Here is a 17,356-nt window from a genome sequence, read left to right as displayed (position 1 = left end):
AAAGGTGCGGGAGAGCTTGGAGGCACCCAGGCTTTCTCTTCTTCCCCCCAAAAATCTCAGCCCCACTTATAGTTTTGCCTCAGCCCTCACCCCTGGGTGAAAGGGAGAAGGGAGCAAGCTTGTGGAAGTCACCAGGCCCAGCCTCAGGCTGCTCCTGCAAAGCTGTCAAGTCCCACCCGGGGAACATTCCCGAAAAGACATCTGAGCCAGAAGCCAGAGACATCAGGGCCTCACCCCTGCCAGGAAACTCCCAAGTCTCTGCAGGCTCTCGCAGGGCCTCCTGCTGTGAGACACACAGATGAGAGAGACCAGGGAAGTCCAAATGGTCTAGATTCTAGACAACCCAGAGGACTTGGTTGACATATAAATATTTGCAAGATGAGAACACATGGTGTTAAAGGACTTCTTAACCTAGAAGAACAGAACTGTACCAGAGCCAGTGGCTGGAAATTAAAGCCAGAAGCTATTAAATCAGAAATAAGGCACAAATAGTTATCAGTGAGGCAGATCAACTGCATTAACAAGAGAAGTGATGCAATCTTACTGTTTTCTGACATATCTGGAAAAATCCATTCCCTATCTTTTAGGGTCTTCATGTACAGAGCAAGTGGCTCTGAGTCAACATCTGAGTCAAATGCAGCACAGCAGCAGAGAAGTGACTTTATTAAACTGGACACTTGGACTTTTTGACCCAAGATCTGGGGTAACCTCCCTAGATACAGCACGTCCTGCAATTGCAGAGAAAATTGCAGGGAAGAAAAATCTTACCCTTTGCTGGGAGGGTTCAAGTACAACCAGTGATACAAAGAGGTCTCACTATAGCAGGATGCCTTCAGTCAGCCAGTCCCGGAGCCTTAACCATTTCAAATGAGTTTTAAAAAACACCTCTGGTATCTCCTTCAGAAAGATTGTTTCAAATTTGGCCTGAAAGGATAAGGTTTAAGAAAAATAGGAATTTATATTCTTTGCATTTATCTCAGTTTGGGGCCTTTGGGCTGTATTTAAGTCACATTTACAAGGTGCAGGTTCTAGGATTTTTTTTTTTTGTTTTGAAACTGGACAGAGAGAGAAGGTGGGAGGGAAAAAGTGAAGGTAACAACTGATCACCTGACTCTGGAGTCTAGGGATAACAATACCAGTAAAAATACAAAACGCTGGCAAAGCTGTTCTCTCGGATTCTCTATTTGACCTTTTTTCCTTTGGCATAAGCCCTTCCTGGGGACCAGGAGAGCAGACAGGCATAGGCTTTCTCTCCACAACAATTTCCCCATGGAGTTCCTGCATCAGTTTCAGAAATTTCCCGAGGGATCTGCCAGTTCCAGCACCACAGACAAAACTAACTAGCACTGGCAGCTGCCGGCTCCGAGGTGAGGTCTCAGGAGAAGAATTACTACTCTGCAGTTTTCTCATATTGTTCAGGCAGCGAGAAGGACCTGTCCGCTGGCAAGACAAATTTTTCCAGAGTACCTGCTCTGCTTGTGGAGGCTTCTTAAACAAGGAAGGTGGCACAGGACATATAATGGGTTGCAAGGAGGGCTGGAGCTCAGTGTCTCAGAAGGGCACTCTCGCTTCCTACATTCCTTCCAGCCATAGCCAAAAAATACCATTAATCTCTCATCTATATATCTTTGCTGAAAACAACAGAAGGAAGACTCCAGTTCTAGATGAATCCCAAGGTCTCAGTATATTTGCAGATAAAACAAAAACTGGTAAATGGATAAACAGTATGGAGAAAGATCAGTTGCAGGTTGATCTAGATCACTTGCTTAGGGCAATATTCCTTGAATAGCATGCATTTCAGTACAGCCATGTGGAAGGCAAAATATCTCAGGTTAAAAGATAATAATGCTTACTGCGAGACAGTGATTGTTCTGGAATGCTATGGCAGGGGAAAAAGGCCTGGTTGCAATAGTTAAATTGAACAAAATAGCCCCATATGAAACATTCTCTTAAGAGAACAGATCTGACCCTGAGCTACATGAAGAGGGGACAGACCCTTAACAAATGGTATTACCTTTATATACACTATTAGAGAGTCTACTGCCACTCACTGCTGCAAACTTTGGTATCCAAACTTCAAAAAGATATCAAAAATTTCAAAAAAAGTTGAATCAAGAGCTACAAGTGAGGTCAGGACAAAGCACTTTGCAGACTGAAGGTCAATCTATTTAATATGATTTGATGATGACTTGCAAGCACCAACAAGAAAAAAAAGGGGGGGGGATTTTGATAGCAAAGAGTTACTTAATCTTTTTGAAACAGACAGAACAAGATCCAAAAGCAGCTGAAGCCAACCAACTCAGAGCAGAAATAAGACACAGATTTTTGGAAGAACAGTGAACTGCCCATACATCTTACATAAGACAGGGTAGATTTTTCCCTTGCTTTCAAGTCCTTCAATAAGTTAAAGCTTCTGCTTCTAGGCATGAAGCTGAAGTGGCTGGGGGACTTGCTCTGGCCTGCACTGCACAGAGGAACAACCTGGGTGAGCATGAAAGCCTTGAGCTCTGACAGGGCTTGCTGAAAGGAGAAAGGTTTATCTTGACTGCATGTTCTCCCCTGACCCTTCTGCAGCTTTGCTTGGGGAAACAGGTGAAGGTCTTTCTTTGCCATCTTTTTTCCCCACAACACCTGCTTTCTTTGGGGCTCTAGCACATACAGATTATTAGGAGGAGAGAAGATTTCTTGGCAGGTAAACAGGCACCAGTGGTTTCTGAGCATTATAAAAACAGATTTCCAACTTACCTCTTCTCTTTTTGTTGGACCAGAGAATGGAAAAATGGAAGTGGTGCATAAACCCAGTCAGTGGCATCCCCCTACTTGAGTGCTAGAAGATGGGCTGCAGTATGTGGACTTATAGGCCCTAGGTCTTATGAGATGTTAAATCTACACTAAGTAAGGAAAGGGGAATTTTCACTCATTTTGCTGATGCAAAGAGTTAATCTGTGAGTTTTTGTGCTGGTTAACTGCTGCCAGATGTCTTTTTTTAAAGGAACATGACCTTATAAATATATTCCCTGGATCAGAGGCTGATGTATGATCAGCACAGTAAGACAGGATTGCTTTTGCGGGTAGGTACCTGTAGGCATGCAGATGGGACCGGAGTCCCTGTAGCATGTGCTAGCTACTGGTCCAGGATCCTTGGCCAGTATGAACGGTTCCTGCAAAAATCAGAAATGCCTGGGAACCCATGTCTTGATGTATACAATTGTCCTAGGGACATGGGAATGGCTCAGTATAACAGTGAGCCTGCTTTGGTCCAGCAACAGCATCAGGAAGACGTGGGAAAGAGGCTTTTTGCCATCTGCGAAAGGAGCAGACACCTGCCCGAGCCCAGCTGAGGACTGGTGACCACCAGCACACTGTTTCTCCATCCTTCTTGTGCCAGAGCAGCACTGAGGAGCACGGCCAGCCTCTGGGGCGGTCAGCTGGGTATTGTACCCAGCTGGTGGAGCTGCAACGGATAAGGGCACAGGGAGGCGAGTCGGAGGCGTGCTGGCGCTGTTTCTGACCTGGAAGGGCTCTAGGGAACTGCCTCAGTGGAGGAGGAGCTGGATCACCTGACGTGTGATCACTTCCAAGAGCTCAGTGGCATCTGTGACCCTGAGATTACACTTGCAGGAGCACTGGCTCCCAAAGATTGCTGCCACTCTTATCTTTAACTGCAGTGAGCAAGGCAAAAAACAACAAGCAGCAAAGTTTCAGTGAATGAAAGTACAACCCATTCAAGAAGGGGATGCCAGCTTGTTTGCCCTTGGTAGAGCATGGTGGCGAGCCTGGTGTCCCAACCTCTGTCAGTGCAAGTGCGAGTCAGAAGTCGTCAATGCCCTTGTACACAGTCAGTAGCTTCAGTGAGAGGCAAGAGGGGCTCTGCAGTAGAAGGCCAGCTCTGCAGGGGAGCTTCTAGCCCTGCCCAGCCAGACTGCCACAGCCCCTCTCCCCCCACGGCGCTTCCTACACAATCCCCTTCTGCAGGCACTTGGGCTTGTGGAAGAGCAGCCAGGCAAGTAGGACCACGGACACCAGCACTAGGGAACAGAGCACCATCAGGCCCACGTAGCTGCCGTGGGAAAGAGGGGGCATGGCGGGCTCCTCTGCAGGGATCATGTTGGTCAGGTTCAGCATATAGCCCAGGGTCCAGCCCGCATCACTGCTGCCAATCTGAAACGAGAGAGGAGCAGGATCAGCACCAGAGGAGCAAGGGCCGCCCACGGCATTGCCAGGGCAGCAGCATCCCCTGCAGAAGAAGGGTCAGGATGTACAGCAGAGGCTGCAAAGAGTTACCTGGGCAGAGCCCCCCCCCCCAGAAACACACCTTCTCAAGGAAGTGGATTCTTTGCCAGTTCTCTTCAGTGAATTCATAGCCATTTTGCAGGAGAGAAAGGATGTAGGTCCCAGAGAAGCAATATTCACTCAGATACTTTTCTTTTATTTGACGATATGCTGGCTTCACCTAGGGAGAGAGAAGTCAGTTAAGCTCTGTTTTTCCAGAGCTCTGGCTTGCATCTGAGTATTCACTGGAGGTGCTGCGGGGATCTTCCTACTCATGCCTAGGAAATTACCGCCAACCCTTTAGTCCTACAGGAAGATATCAGCAGCACTTGCCACATGGGTGCTCTACCCTGTCACAGAGAGGCAGCCCAAGCCACTGCTGCAAGAGTTACTCACCTCCTGCCAAGGCCGGGCACAGAAGCTCTGAACAGCGCTGGCCACTTTGTCCAGAGCAACAGGGCTTTTTTCACTTGTCAGGTTCAAAAAGTTCATCACAAAGTAGAAAGCAGAAAAAGCCTGAAGGAGAAAGAACATTTTCACCCGACTGGGCCRCAGCACCAGCAGGACAATGGAAAGTCCACAGCAGAAAGCAGCTTTTTTTGAAGAGATGCAGAAATACAAGAAATACACACAGACACAAAAGAAGGTATATTTTCAAGAGCAATGTCATTTCCAGATACACTGCTCAGAGCTGATGACAGTTAAGGACCCCCAAAAGGTGGGGTGCAGGGAGGAACTTCACTAACCACAGCATCCTGAAGCACTTCAGTAAATCCCCTCTCCTCCATGCATTGGTGCCATGTGGCATCCAGTGAATGCTACTTGCCATTGCAACTGCAATCCCATTTTGACAGCTGCTGAGATCAGTGTGCAGCCAATATCGCTACAAACAGGAGAGGTGACATTCTGAAAGGACTGTCTCCCTTGGTGCTGGCCATTAGGAAGGACGCTTTGAAAAATAAATCAGTGAATGGAGCATGCCAAGGAGATGCCTAGAGAAGATTGCTTAAAATGAGAATGCTGCAGTACTGCTAGGCTGATATTGCTACTTGGGTAGCCCTTATAAGCTCTGTCCTCACAGTAAGTGCAGTGCTACTTTTGTAGTTACATGTCCAAAAAGACATCTTGTAAATGACTTCCTGCCCCAGACATGGAGAATACACTCTAGCATTACTCTGAGTTTCTGCTCTTCCGATATTCTGGGTTACAGAGAGTTGAAGAATGCACAGACTCACCCCAAAATCCCCCTGTAATGGAGGTAGGTATATACCATTGAAGGAGCAACTGGAGTAAGGACAGTCGGTTTTGTTAAAGAGATTCTGGATGCTTCTTCGGCACTTTTGATAATCTCCCTCTCCCTGTATGTACAGCTGGCTGAAAGGAAGTTGCTTTTTCTCAGCTGATGTACAAGGGTTTCTGAAGAGGTCACTTATATTTATAGTCCTCTGATACCCCCGGTGAAAGCATGGATCGAGGAGGCTGCCGTTCTCAGAGGTCTGAAATTAAGATAAACCCAAGCAATTACCTTCCACCCTAGAGTAACACCCTGGGAAACAGCCCTTGGATGGGTCGCCACAAGGTCCTTGTCACCATGCATCACACCAAGATACACGTCAGGTCAAAGTGGTGAGGATGATTTTAAGGCATTAACTGCAATTTGGGAAATGTGGGTACTGTTTCTTATTTTAGCGCAGCCTCCCTATAGGACCTTGGGCAAATTACTTTCAACCATACTTTCTGAAGTTGCTGTGCATTTGGGATTCTCAGAGATGGTGAAAAACCATCTCTCCTGCATACTTCAGTTAAGCACAGTTTTCCTGTTATCCCATGCCCAAGAATCACAGCACCTCAAATCAGTAGTACTTTTGAAAATCTTGGCTATTATCTCCTGAGCTTTTTCTCCAGTCTTTACGGAGGTTGATGACTTTTCCTAAATGCAGTCTAGAGGATGAGACATTTAGCTGGGATACAGCAACTTGTGCAACAGCAGTATGTCAAAGCTGGGGGATCCAGGATCTCCACCTGCAACCACAGAGGTACTTGCCTGTAGGTCCCTGGCCAGTTTCCGCTTCAGAGCTTGGTCTTTCCCATAGCAGAGAAAGCTGTGTGTGTACACTTTGTAGTCCTTGCCATAGAGACGGAAATGCAGCCAGCTCTCTGGGGACTCGTAAGGAATTTCATCTGGTACAAAGGTAATTTGAGTTGAAGCTCCTCCAAGGTCCAGTGCTCCTGATGTCTCACTTACAGATTTCAGGGTATGCAGAAATTTTGTCCACCCAGACTTAAAAAAAGAAAATAACAAATAAGATAGATACATCAGGCCTGGAGAGGATATATTTTAGAGAAAGAAAGAGAATCAGGGATAAGGCAAAAGATCTAGGAGGAGAGAAGCAGCAGCACAGAACACAGGAAAGAAAGGCCATGGCAGGGGGGTAGGATGTGAGGTGGAGCAAGACAGAAGAACAAGTTGCAGGCTCAGAAAAACAGATGAATTATGTCTGAGTGTTCACAGGAGGATTAAGAACATGTTATCTAATACAACTGTTATGTGAAAAAACAGTCAGCTTACTATTTTAGCTCCCCCAAAATTTATAAGCTCTATAGTAGAGAGTCATTGTCAAATACCAAGTAGTTTTTAGTGGAACTTTGCAGATATTTACCCAGGCACAGAAATATTTTAGAACAGGAAGTGAGGAGGATGCTGTATCCATGGGAAAGATGTTGGTGTTTTATTTCAGTGCTTTAAGCCTGACTACACTTGTACATCCTGACACCAGTTAGTAAGGCTGAGTGGATGGATTGTATTTCACGATAATCACTGAGGCAAGATGTGCAAACTCCTGATCTCTGCTAAATGGCTTAAAAAGGAAGCTAATGCTTACAACACTGTCTTGCAAGGCATAGTGTACAAATTGTTGTAAGCCAATGATTCAAATACGGACTTGCCATTGATACAGTACCTGCTTGAAACTGCCCAGCAGGTAGTTAATGGTGATCCATCCATAGGCTCCTTCTTCCTGACCGCTGATGATTCTGGCACCCTGGAAGTTGAAGGGAGCTGAGCGTAGTGTCTTCTCTACTGAGGACAAGACTTTGTCAGCTGCACTTTTATCCTCCAAGCTGGATGAACGGAAGAAAGGACTGAGTGACTCTGGCTGACAGCTCTCTGCAACCCRGGGGCTTTACTCTGAGCAGGCTGACTGCAAATCCCCACCAAAAGTTAATTATAATAGAACAGTAGTTCATAGGGATACATCCAGCTATAATTGATTTCATTCCTCTCTGGGTCACACCCCGACAGCACAGCCATCACCAGCCCTGGTGCTTACAGACCCTGAAGCTGAGAGCAGGAACTGGAGCAGAGACCAGAGCTCCCCAGCTCTCCCAGAGCACACGCTGAAGAGGGGATCACACCACAGATGTTCCTCCCGATATTCACCATCACCCTTACAGAGGAAAACCATGCCACTTGGTACCTCAGGGGAGTTTCCGCTGGCAATACACACATTAGATTAGCTCTCTGCCCCAGTCAGGAAATAGGTCTGGGGCACTTCATGAAAATCACATATCTTAATTAAAGAAGGACATGCATACGGTTATAAAGTTAACTTAGCTCTGACGTGAGCCAAGGTATGTGGGGAGTTGCAAGATCTCTTACTGGACCAACTGCTACAGTTGCAGAAAGCAGATACGTTCTTGGGCACAAAAATCCTGGATCAGGCCTAATACTAGACTGTGGGCGATGTCTGAGCATCCCCTCAATACGCCAGCTTGGAGATGACTACCCTCCTGGCATCTCTGCATAGCATGTGGGTGCTGGCGAAAGGGGAAGGCGGGAGCAGACAGAAAGGGATCTGCTGGGCAAGCAGGGGAAGGCACAGGAAGACTCTAGCAAGACAGGACAGGCTGGGCCTGGAGACGGCAGGGGGAGCAGAGGGTATTTGGGCAAAGCGCAAACTTGCAGCATTTCAAAGGTCTTCAGCCAGCTACAAGGCTCTGTTTCACAAGGGCTCAGACAGGGCTGTGCCTTTTTTGAGGACTGAACGGGTCCCTGCCAGGGCCAGGGCGGCCCCAGCAGTCTGCCAAAAGGCACCTGCAGAGCATCCGTGGGGCCCCCACGCTCGGCACTGCGGAGGGTTGTGGCCACAAGCCCTGCAGTACCTGAGAAGCCGCATGCCAGCGGTTGCACCGAGGTAGACGGGTGTCTCTGGGTGCTGGTTTGGGGGAATCACCTCCTCAGCTCTCCGTAAGCACTGCATCAGAGAGGGGCCTGCCTTCTCTGTGGCCTGGGAGTAACCTGAGATCCCAGAGCCTGGAAGGGGGGGAGGGGGGAGGAGGAAAAAAGAAAAAAAAAAAAATCAGGACACTTCACAGTCTCCAAGCATAACCTCAGAGTCCTGGCGCAAGCCCTGTACGTTAAACCTCATCACTATCAGAGGCAGCAACATCAGGTTCAACCATCACATTTTTCTAGCCTTAGCCAAAGATTTACCCCATAAACCTCTCACACAATAAATTCACTAAACAGGAAAATCCTGTCCACATCATTTCTTTCCCCTCCTAAGGTCTTTTACAAATGCTACAGCATCAACCCTTTCTCTAACCAGACGCGTGACTGGCAGCAGTTCCCATTCTGCTGTGCCAGCCAGGGCCTCGCTGCCTGGGTGCCTGCAATGGCAGGCAAGAGCTGCAAGGAAGCCCCAGGCATGTGGGGATGGCTGCAGCACTTGGGATCTGTACCCAGTCTGTGCAGAGCAGGCAAGAAATTAGTGATGAGGGCTTCAATGAGACACGTTTTATACCTTCTTTTATGCCTTCCTAAACAATACAATATCCACGTAGCAATTAAGTATAATAAAAAAACAATAAACCATTTCCTATGCAAAAGCAAGTTGAGCAACCATGGCCATCAAGCACAATGCCTGGCTTGCACAGAGGCCTTAACAGAGGGCAAACCTGGCCTAGAGGAGGGAAAGTGCATTCTTTAGAGTAGTTCTTTCCAAAAAACCACTTACTTCCTTGCATCCCAAAAGAAGGGAAAAATGGAACCAACTTTCCTCTCAGGAAGGGCAGGCACATACGGCTCCCAGTGGGAAGCAATGGGAGATACATTAGCTCACAGATGTAATACTGTTTTCACTATTGGCCTCTTCCTCCAAGTTTCTACTCCCCCAGCCTTTTAGGCTGCCGTATCTGTTCTTCCTCCCATGCCCCTTCCACAGTTCCCTCTTCTCCTCTTACCTTCGACTTTACACACCTCCACCTGCTGCACCACCCCAGTGTTGTTCTCCTTCTCTGCTGGCCAGTCATACACATAGAGGTTAGTGTGAGATGACCCCGCATCCAGCACAATCCCATACTGTGGACAAAACAGATCCACCATCATATCTGAGCCATTGAATTGGACACATGCACATGGTGGTCTCACACACAGGGGTGGGAACAGAAATAAACTGCATATCTGGTGGCTGTAGGAACATGCTGTCTCAGTTTTTCTCAGTAGCACTTCAGTTCAAAGTTTCCATCAAAAGGATGCGAGAGCACACAAGTAGCAACACTGGGACTGAGAACTTAAAAGATGATCCCCTGGGAAGCTGCATCTGTTTTTGCTAGGTGCATGGAGTCAGAAAGAGAGATTAGCCAGACCCAGCAAGGACAGCGAGGTGCCTTGGAGCACATGGGCCCCTATCTCTTCCACTTCACTTGTTTTCCTATAAGCACCCCACCCCATAATACCTTAATATTCTTCCGAAGTGGCTTGTTTTGGGTCACTGCTACAGCAATTAAAGCAATTGCAGCCAAAGTAGAGAGAAATCCCAGGATGAGCAGAATCTTTCTTGTCCAGGACATCTTTGGTTTGGTACCTGTGACTACAACAACAACAAAAAAGGAGACTGTTAGTATCCCAGTACCCATCTTACTTCACCCCAAAGGATTTCAGGCATGCTCCCACGGTCCCTTTCTGTTCTGCAGCATCTGTGCCCATGCTGAGTGCTACTGCTCTGCATCCGTGCTGAGTCTGAAYAGTGGTAGCAGCACTGACTTGCAAGCTGGGTCCCCATCCACCTTTGCCAGCCCCTGCACTGGTCTCCTGCTCCATTCTGTCATGTGGGATTTCATGGAGGCAGAGCTCAGCCCTGCTGTCCCATGGATCTACTCTCTTGGGCCGCGCTGCATCTCCACAGGTTGCCCTGTGCTCAGTGGTGATGAAGGAGAACTTGAAGATGGAGCTTGTGGTTAACCGGTCCTTGAAATAACTGCATGCGACTGAGCAATGGTAGAGCAAGAGCATCGGTATGGGGCAAGCACCAGCTTCTGCTACGGCTCTGCCCTTGGTTCATTAATCACTAAGATGCTAAAAGAACATTACATACTGCTGACACATAAACAGCATAGTCGTTTGGAGCCAAAAGCTTTAACTCCTGTGACAATTCATCATAGCATACTTTGTGCTTCAGGATTTTACAGCGTTTGTAAGAACTTACATCATCCTCATCACTGATAACATGCTTAGGAGATCTAACATTTCAGTCACAGTTTAAGCAATGCTGGTTTGCAGTTTGGCAATGATGTATTGAAAATATGATTTGCACTCCATAGCCTTTTTAAGAAACCTACAGAGATTTTTGATACCACATCTCACAAGACCAGATTATGTATTAACCTGTATTAATCTTAATTAAATTCATTAATTGTTAATTTGTATTTTAAGCATTACATGCTTTAAAATCACTCTAATTGCAAAATATTTAAACTCATAACAATCTCATCCCTTAACTGTTACTAATTCATTTGGTATGACCTATGTAGCAAATCCACTTTTTATGTCTGAGAACACATGCTTAGCAGTAGAATTCTCTAACAAAGCCATTTATGGCTGGTGGAAATAATTCAGAACCAACATRGCATTTGAGCTTTCAGAACCAGCATATATATATATATATTATCGATATATATATCCACATTTGTTAGCAGCTGGCATAATACTCTCTTTCATATTTTTGCACCTTTGTGTCACTCATATATCCCATGAAGGAATTCTCGCTTCATAGCTCAGGCTCAGCCCATCTGGTATATTTAATAAAATACCATCTACAACACACAGCTCCAGAGAGGGTATCAGCAAAAGTATTTTCCACATTTATAATCCAGCTGTAAATTCACCAACTACAACTGAACAAATAGCTTCAGCAATCTAGGGGACATGCCCGCTCCCRCTATGGCTTGAAATTCATTTCTTCCAGCACTGGTGTTCCATATTCAAAAGCACTGATAGTCCAACTGCTCACACAGGTGCTAGTTCCTCTTTTTACACACAAACACTCAGGTTTAGGAGACATTTAGAGCATGCTATGGGTCACCATACCTCTGTGAAAGTAAACACCTTAACTTGGGCAACTTATTCCACGTTCAAGCTCCAGGTGAGGTAACTGAACTTGATTTGCGTCCACATGCCAAAACTTGAGTTCCAGAGCTCATTCTCCAGCCCTCAGGCCATATTGCGTCAATGCTCCAAATCCAACCTGGCACTCCACAGCATGCCATATAAATATGAAAAGCTGTCAAGTCCCGAACAGGAATGGCTTCTGTGTTCACATGAAAGTTAGTTCCAGACACCAGAACTATAGACAAAATGTTACCCAACCTTAGAAATGATCCAAAATCTGAGGGTTACTTTCAGAAGTTGGCCTGCATGAAAAAAGCAACGGAGCTCTGGAAATCTCTAACTTTACATTCACAGACAGGTATTTTCTTCCCACCTACCTAAAAAGAATGGGACCTAAAAGTGCCGGCTGAACTTGTTTTGAAATCCTCCCCCCCACCCACCACCACCACCAGGCAGGTCCATAAGAAACCTAACACTGACCTGGAGCTTTGGCTCTTTCTCATCGTGCTCATGTGTAAATCCGCTGAGGCTAACTGTGAAATTTGGAAGCGGTGTTACTTTCGGGAGTGCCTGCTAGAGGCACAGCATGCTTGCCAATAGCTCCAAAAATGCAGCTTAAAAAAATAGCCTAGTGCACATCCCAGACAGTAGGAGGGAAGAAAGCATTTTATACAGTTTTATTCAAAAAAGCCTCAGAACTCGTGGCTTGAAGTGGTTAGAGATGCCGGAGTAAAACTGCTGGGAGATTTTTCTTCTTGATGAAGATAGAGGCTGGCTCAGCTTATGATAGCACTGAATACGTCCATTGAAGACACAATTATTTTAACACCAGGAAATTGAATACAAACAGATGATTTAGTGCATAGTAAGCTGCACGATATGGATGTGAAGCCAGCACGCCTGAAAACTGAACTACCACTGACAGTTGCATAGCCAATCCACGTAAACATTGCCACCCATACTCTGAGATCTTGCCGCGAGGCAGCCACTAATGTTGGGTGTTYAGTGCTGTAGGATTGAAGGATGGGTGCCTTTGCATCAGCTCCGAGACTTTCAAGCTCACTTGTTGTGATTGGGATTGTTTTTCTGCTGTTCTTTTTCAGCAACAACACTTTGAAAGTAGCAGCATTAGCACCAAATCAGAAATGATTTTCCTACTAAAATGGACTATTCAAATAAAGATGCGTAGAAATCCCTTGTCTGTAGGCAGAGACATAATGGTAATTATGTTTCCTACCTTCAACCTGAGATTAGTCTTTTTTTTTCCAAGGCACATTATTGCCTTAACCCTGAACATGAATTCTGCCTGCTGAATTTTAATTCAATATCATAAACCCTTGCCAGGACTCTTGGGGTTGTAATTACATGAGTTCATTGTTGTATCCCTTACCAGAGCATTGATCTGCATGAACTCCAATGCTACCAAACAGTACTTTGTTGAAACATTTCACACACAAAAAGGTGTCATGCAAGTGATACACATAGCCCAAAAGGTAACTTAGCAAAATAACCTCCAAAAAAAAAGGGTTTTTTTAAGTATACAGACATGATTTTTTTTTGAGAAACACTGCAAATCCAGATACAGAATTTAATGCAATTAAAAAAAAAAAAAACTCACCTGCCATTTGCTCAGAAAGMAGAGGTATTGGAACAAGTTCCCCTTCCTATAGGCTTGGTTAGCTCCCTCATGTCTAGGCATAACRGCAGGAGCTGCAATGACTAGGGAATTAACTTATTTCCCGTAATCCTCCAGCTCCCTRTGTTAACATTGCTGAATACACTGCTCAATCTCCACCGAGTTGGGCAGTACCACCACTACCAACCTCTGCGACTYGCCAGCCCTAGGACTTTCCAGCAGCAGTTTTCCTCAGCTAAAGATTAAGAAGGCACAAACTTCCACCTCTGGAAGCCCAAACCCAAAGAGACAAATCTCCGCGCTTTCTCCCATAGTGACCACTGTAAACGAAGATAAGAAAAATCATGTAAGGCTGTGAGTAGGCATAGCAAGTTACCCTGCTTTTCTTCTTCTCCACCCCAGAGCTTAGAGCTGCCTGGTGCTGGAGTCCTGCCCAGCTGCAGAGGCATCGAGCACTCTCCAGATGTTGGAGCACAGCCCAGCTGCTCAGGCATCTCTGCCTGTTTCTAATTTTGGTCTCTTTGTTTTTTTCGCAGGGTTACCACTAGCTCCACCCAGTGACTGGTGCAGGGCCCAGAACATAAACAGATCTAATAACTTTTCTGGCTCTGAGTTAGCCATCGACTGAGAGTGACATTGGCAACCACTTCAGCTGACAGCAGTTTTGCTGCAGAAACCCTTTTGCTCTCAGTGAATAACCCAGGAAAGACGGCACAAGCGTGGGAGGCAGCTCTGTGTGAAGGCAAGCAAGCAGGATTGTCCCTGTTGTCCTGTAGAGCTTCAAGACAAATAGGAAACTGTTCCTCCAGCTGAAATCACTTTAAGTCATTGGCATGTCTGTGAGCCAGGAGATGTCACCCACAGCCAAGGCTGCCCACCTCCTGACTCCCTTCTTACCCAACAAGAATTAACAACAAATCTTAAAAGAAATCAGGCAACTATTTGCTTCCAGAGCTGCAATAACAGAGGCTGACATAAGGACTGAAGTTAGGACTGTCAAACAGAAAAGGAGAGATGCTGTGTACAGTGCAAGGCCATGGGCCAAAGGTCTGCGTGCTCAGTTCAGATAGCCTCACTGCGACCCATCACCTCTAATGAACACAAATACAGCTCTAAGCTCTGGCTTAGTATAACAGGTAAAGATAATGATTCCTCTTTTCTTCAGAAATTCACAGCCAGCCTGTTACAGAAGGGATCACAGGAGGTCCCCCTGCAAGAGCATCCTCTTTCTATAAACTGCTCAGCTGYCACATCAAGAGACAATTCCTCACTGTCACCTTCATGCTCGTTTGATTACATTTAATCAAATTGGCCAGACTGCAAGCTATGAGGAAGAGAGGGTCCAAGAGACATGGGCTGTTGCCCATGAGTTTTGGGGTGACAATAGAGAATAAGACAGTGTTTTATTAATCCTGCCCATCAGCTGGCAATTAGCTCTGCTGCTGATCACCCATGGAGCTGCTGCAGTCTGTTGGGAGCCTCTCCAATGACTGGTTTCCTAAGCACACTTCCCTTCTTTGGGAGAGAACTGCTGGCTGCTCATGCAATCACACAGCCCAGCAAATGCAAATATATTCTGTGGAGTTCCTCAACCTGAGAGCCCACTGAAACAGGTGTACTTGAAGACTGGAAAATTGGGAACAGTACAGAAATGAATCAGTTGCCACTGTGTTTTTAAAGCAAGGAGCAACAATTTGCCTGCCTGACTGCCAGCTGCAGCCAGAAGCATCCGAATGAGCACAGGCGCCCATGGCCGAAGGGTGCCCGAATCCCTCAGCAAGGCTGCAGGGCAGGTGCTTGCAAATGAACCTCACCCAGGTCAGCAGAGAGCCCTGTAGAGAGCAACTTCACAACATGGTCTGTGCGTATTTAGTAACTGCAAGAGCTCGTGTCTGAAGTTCTGCCTGCAGTGATGGCAGTGAAAGAGGATGCAAATGGCTAGTGCTGCCGTTCTACCAAGGGTGCATATGGGGTACCCGCATTATCTTCCCACTGAGGGAAAGTGAGCTTTTCTAATTATGAAATTTGTCTGGGAAACTGTATGCTCAGCGAGGATGCTGAACTTGCATCAGCTTCTGAGGCACCGACCTGAAAGGCATTCCTTTCTTCAGACTCACTGGGATCAAAATTCGCGTTCATAAGCACTTGGAAGAGCCAAGCTACTTCATTTATCAATATTCTCCTGAAATTTTCTCCACACAAGTTTTAATTCTGTAACCTATTGCTCAGTTCTGTCCCCATCTGACTTCCTGTCTTCATCTGCCTCTTTTTTCATCCACACATGCTCCTCAAACATTTCCATGGACCTGGTCACATTACATGGGAAGATTTTGCTGCAAAATAACGTAAACCACCTGTTTCAGGCCAAAACATATTGCAAAAGCGGAGCACTTCAGATTCCTCAAAACTCTTTTTCTTAGGCTGCTAGAGRCTTGTGAAAACATTATCATGTTTTTTGCTCAGAAATCATCTCTCAGAGACACTTGACTGACATCACACAGCCCTGCCTACAAGTCTCAAAAGACTGCAGACTCGTGCATCTAGGCTAGACAGACAGAGTGCTTTAACTAGTCCTTGCCATGTACCCACATGCTTTTGTAAACAAGCTGGGGGATGGAATAAAGAACGTGCCCTTACATTTGCGATAATACCAAGCTGGGAGCAAAAGCAYGCTTAGGATTAGAATTCCAAATAAATTTGACAAATGGAGGAGAGAGCCTGGGGAAAACATCCAACTCGGTTTARTACAGACAAGAGCAAATATAACACTCAGAAATTATCAATTGCACAAAGAAAGTGGTAAACAACTAGTTAAGYAGCAGTTCCAGAGAAAACATTCTTGTAGCTATAGTAGCTTATGAAGTAATCCTTCCTCCATTTAACACTGGTAAAGCCTTATACGAACTTCTATGCCCAATTTTGGACACTGCATTTCAAGAAAGATRTAGACCACTTGGAGAAACTCCAGAAGAGGACAAGAGCAGCAGAGGCCTAAAAACTTGACCTATGAGGAAAGATCAAAGGAACTGGATTGTTTAGTTTAGAAAGAGAAGAGCAAGGGAGACACGTGAACAGCCTTCAGACAAATGAAAAGCAGCGGGGAAAAAAAAAGGAACATATGCTACTCTTCATGTCTACTGGAGGTAAAATCTAAAGTGTTGGGCCTGAACTTCACTGAAGTTCAAGCTAGACTTCAGGAAAATAATTCCGGCAGTAAGGATGGGTAAGCCATAAGAAAAATGGCTGGGGGTTGCTGGGTCCCCTCTCTCGGCACCRTTCCAGCTGATCCTGCCTTGGGCTGGGGGGTGACTCCTTTTCTTTTCTCCCAGCTCTATTTCCTAGGGTTCAGAAAGCAGGGAAGTAGCAAAAGGAGGGTGATGCATTCATAAGTATTCCAAGAGCAAGGAGCAATGCAAAGGGTATGCACTCCTCTCACGGGATAGAGCTGCAGTTGCTTGARCAAGTCTGTTCTCCCCCTCCCCCAGGAAAGCTCCAGGCTGCACCCAAACCTAACGCTGTCCTCCTTCCTCTCATACTTCTGCTGCCCCTGCAACCACCCTGCTGTCCATACCTACAGCATTGCTCGGGGTGGGAGCACCCCATCCTTTTGGTCCTTTTACAGTTGTGCCTGGGATAGGGCCCTGGGAAACTGTGCAGGACCTCTTGGAGGAGCCCTCACTACTTTCCTGGCAAAGAGCGCAGGGCGATCCTTGCGAGCTGGAGGGTGCTAGAGGCAGCAAAAGCTGAGCAGCAGCAAGATCCTGAAACAAAGGAGCCGGCAGCACACAGGCCCCTTCTCTGCCTTCCCGCAGCCGACCGCCTGGCCGGAAGGCGACACAGAGGGGCTTTGTGCTCAGCGCCGAGCCCCACGTCCCTCGCTCCCACTGGCGCTGCGGCACGGGTTTGCTGCCGCAGGAGCGATGGCAGGGGGGCTGCGGGCAGGAGCCGCCGCGACCCGGGCAGCGCCGCCGCCAAGCCCCCGGGCAGCGCGGCGCGCAAAGCGCATTCCTGCCGCCGGGAGTCGTTCCCACGGCGCCCCGGCAGCCTCGGAGGCGCTTCTC

The 17,356-nt window shown here is 46.7% G+C and overlaps 1 protein-coding gene across 3 annotated transcripts in view; it reads right to left on the bottom strand.

The window, feature by feature from the left end:
* Window positions 1-964: 964 nt before the first annotated feature.
* The window catches only part of ENTPD1 (ectonucleoside triphosphate diphosphohydrolase 1), a 33,376-nt gene continuing 16,984 nt past the window's right edge, over window positions 965-17,356 (bottom strand). For all 3 annotated transcript variants that reach the window (XM_026061948.1, XM_026061949.1, XM_026061947.1), the window contains 9 exons: window positions 10,009-10,142; window positions 9,514-9,631; window positions 8,434-8,584; window positions 7,233-7,392; window positions 6,317-6,553; window positions 5,508-5,768; window positions 4,669-4,788; window positions 4,316-4,453; window positions 965-4,161 (listed from right to left, as the gene is read on the bottom strand). In XM_026061948.1, the coding sequence (XP_025917733.1) occupies window positions 3,955-4,161; window positions 4,316-4,453; window positions 4,669-4,788; window positions 5,508-5,768; window positions 6,317-6,553; window positions 7,233-7,392; window positions 8,434-8,584; window positions 9,514-9,631; window positions 10,009-10,142 (1,526 nt within the window). In that variant the 3' untranslated portion in view covers window positions 965-3,954. The remainder of the gene's footprint in view (window positions 4,162-4,315; window positions 4,454-4,668; window positions 4,789-5,507; window positions 5,769-6,316; window positions 6,554-7,232; window positions 7,393-8,433; window positions 8,585-9,513; window positions 9,632-10,008; window positions 10,143-17,356) is intronic.

This window comes from Apteryx rowi, unplaced genomic scaffold (assembly GCF_003343035.1).
Source record: "Apteryx rowi isolate R43461 unplaced genomic scaffold, aptRow1 scaffold_188, whole genome shotgun sequence".
NCBI classification, from domain to species: domain Eukaryota; kingdom Metazoa; phylum Chordata; class Aves; order Apterygiformes; family Apterygidae; genus Apteryx; species Apteryx rowi.
The sequence above is the reverse complement of the archived record's forward strand: the minus strand, read 5'-3'. Positions and strand labels throughout refer to the sequence as shown.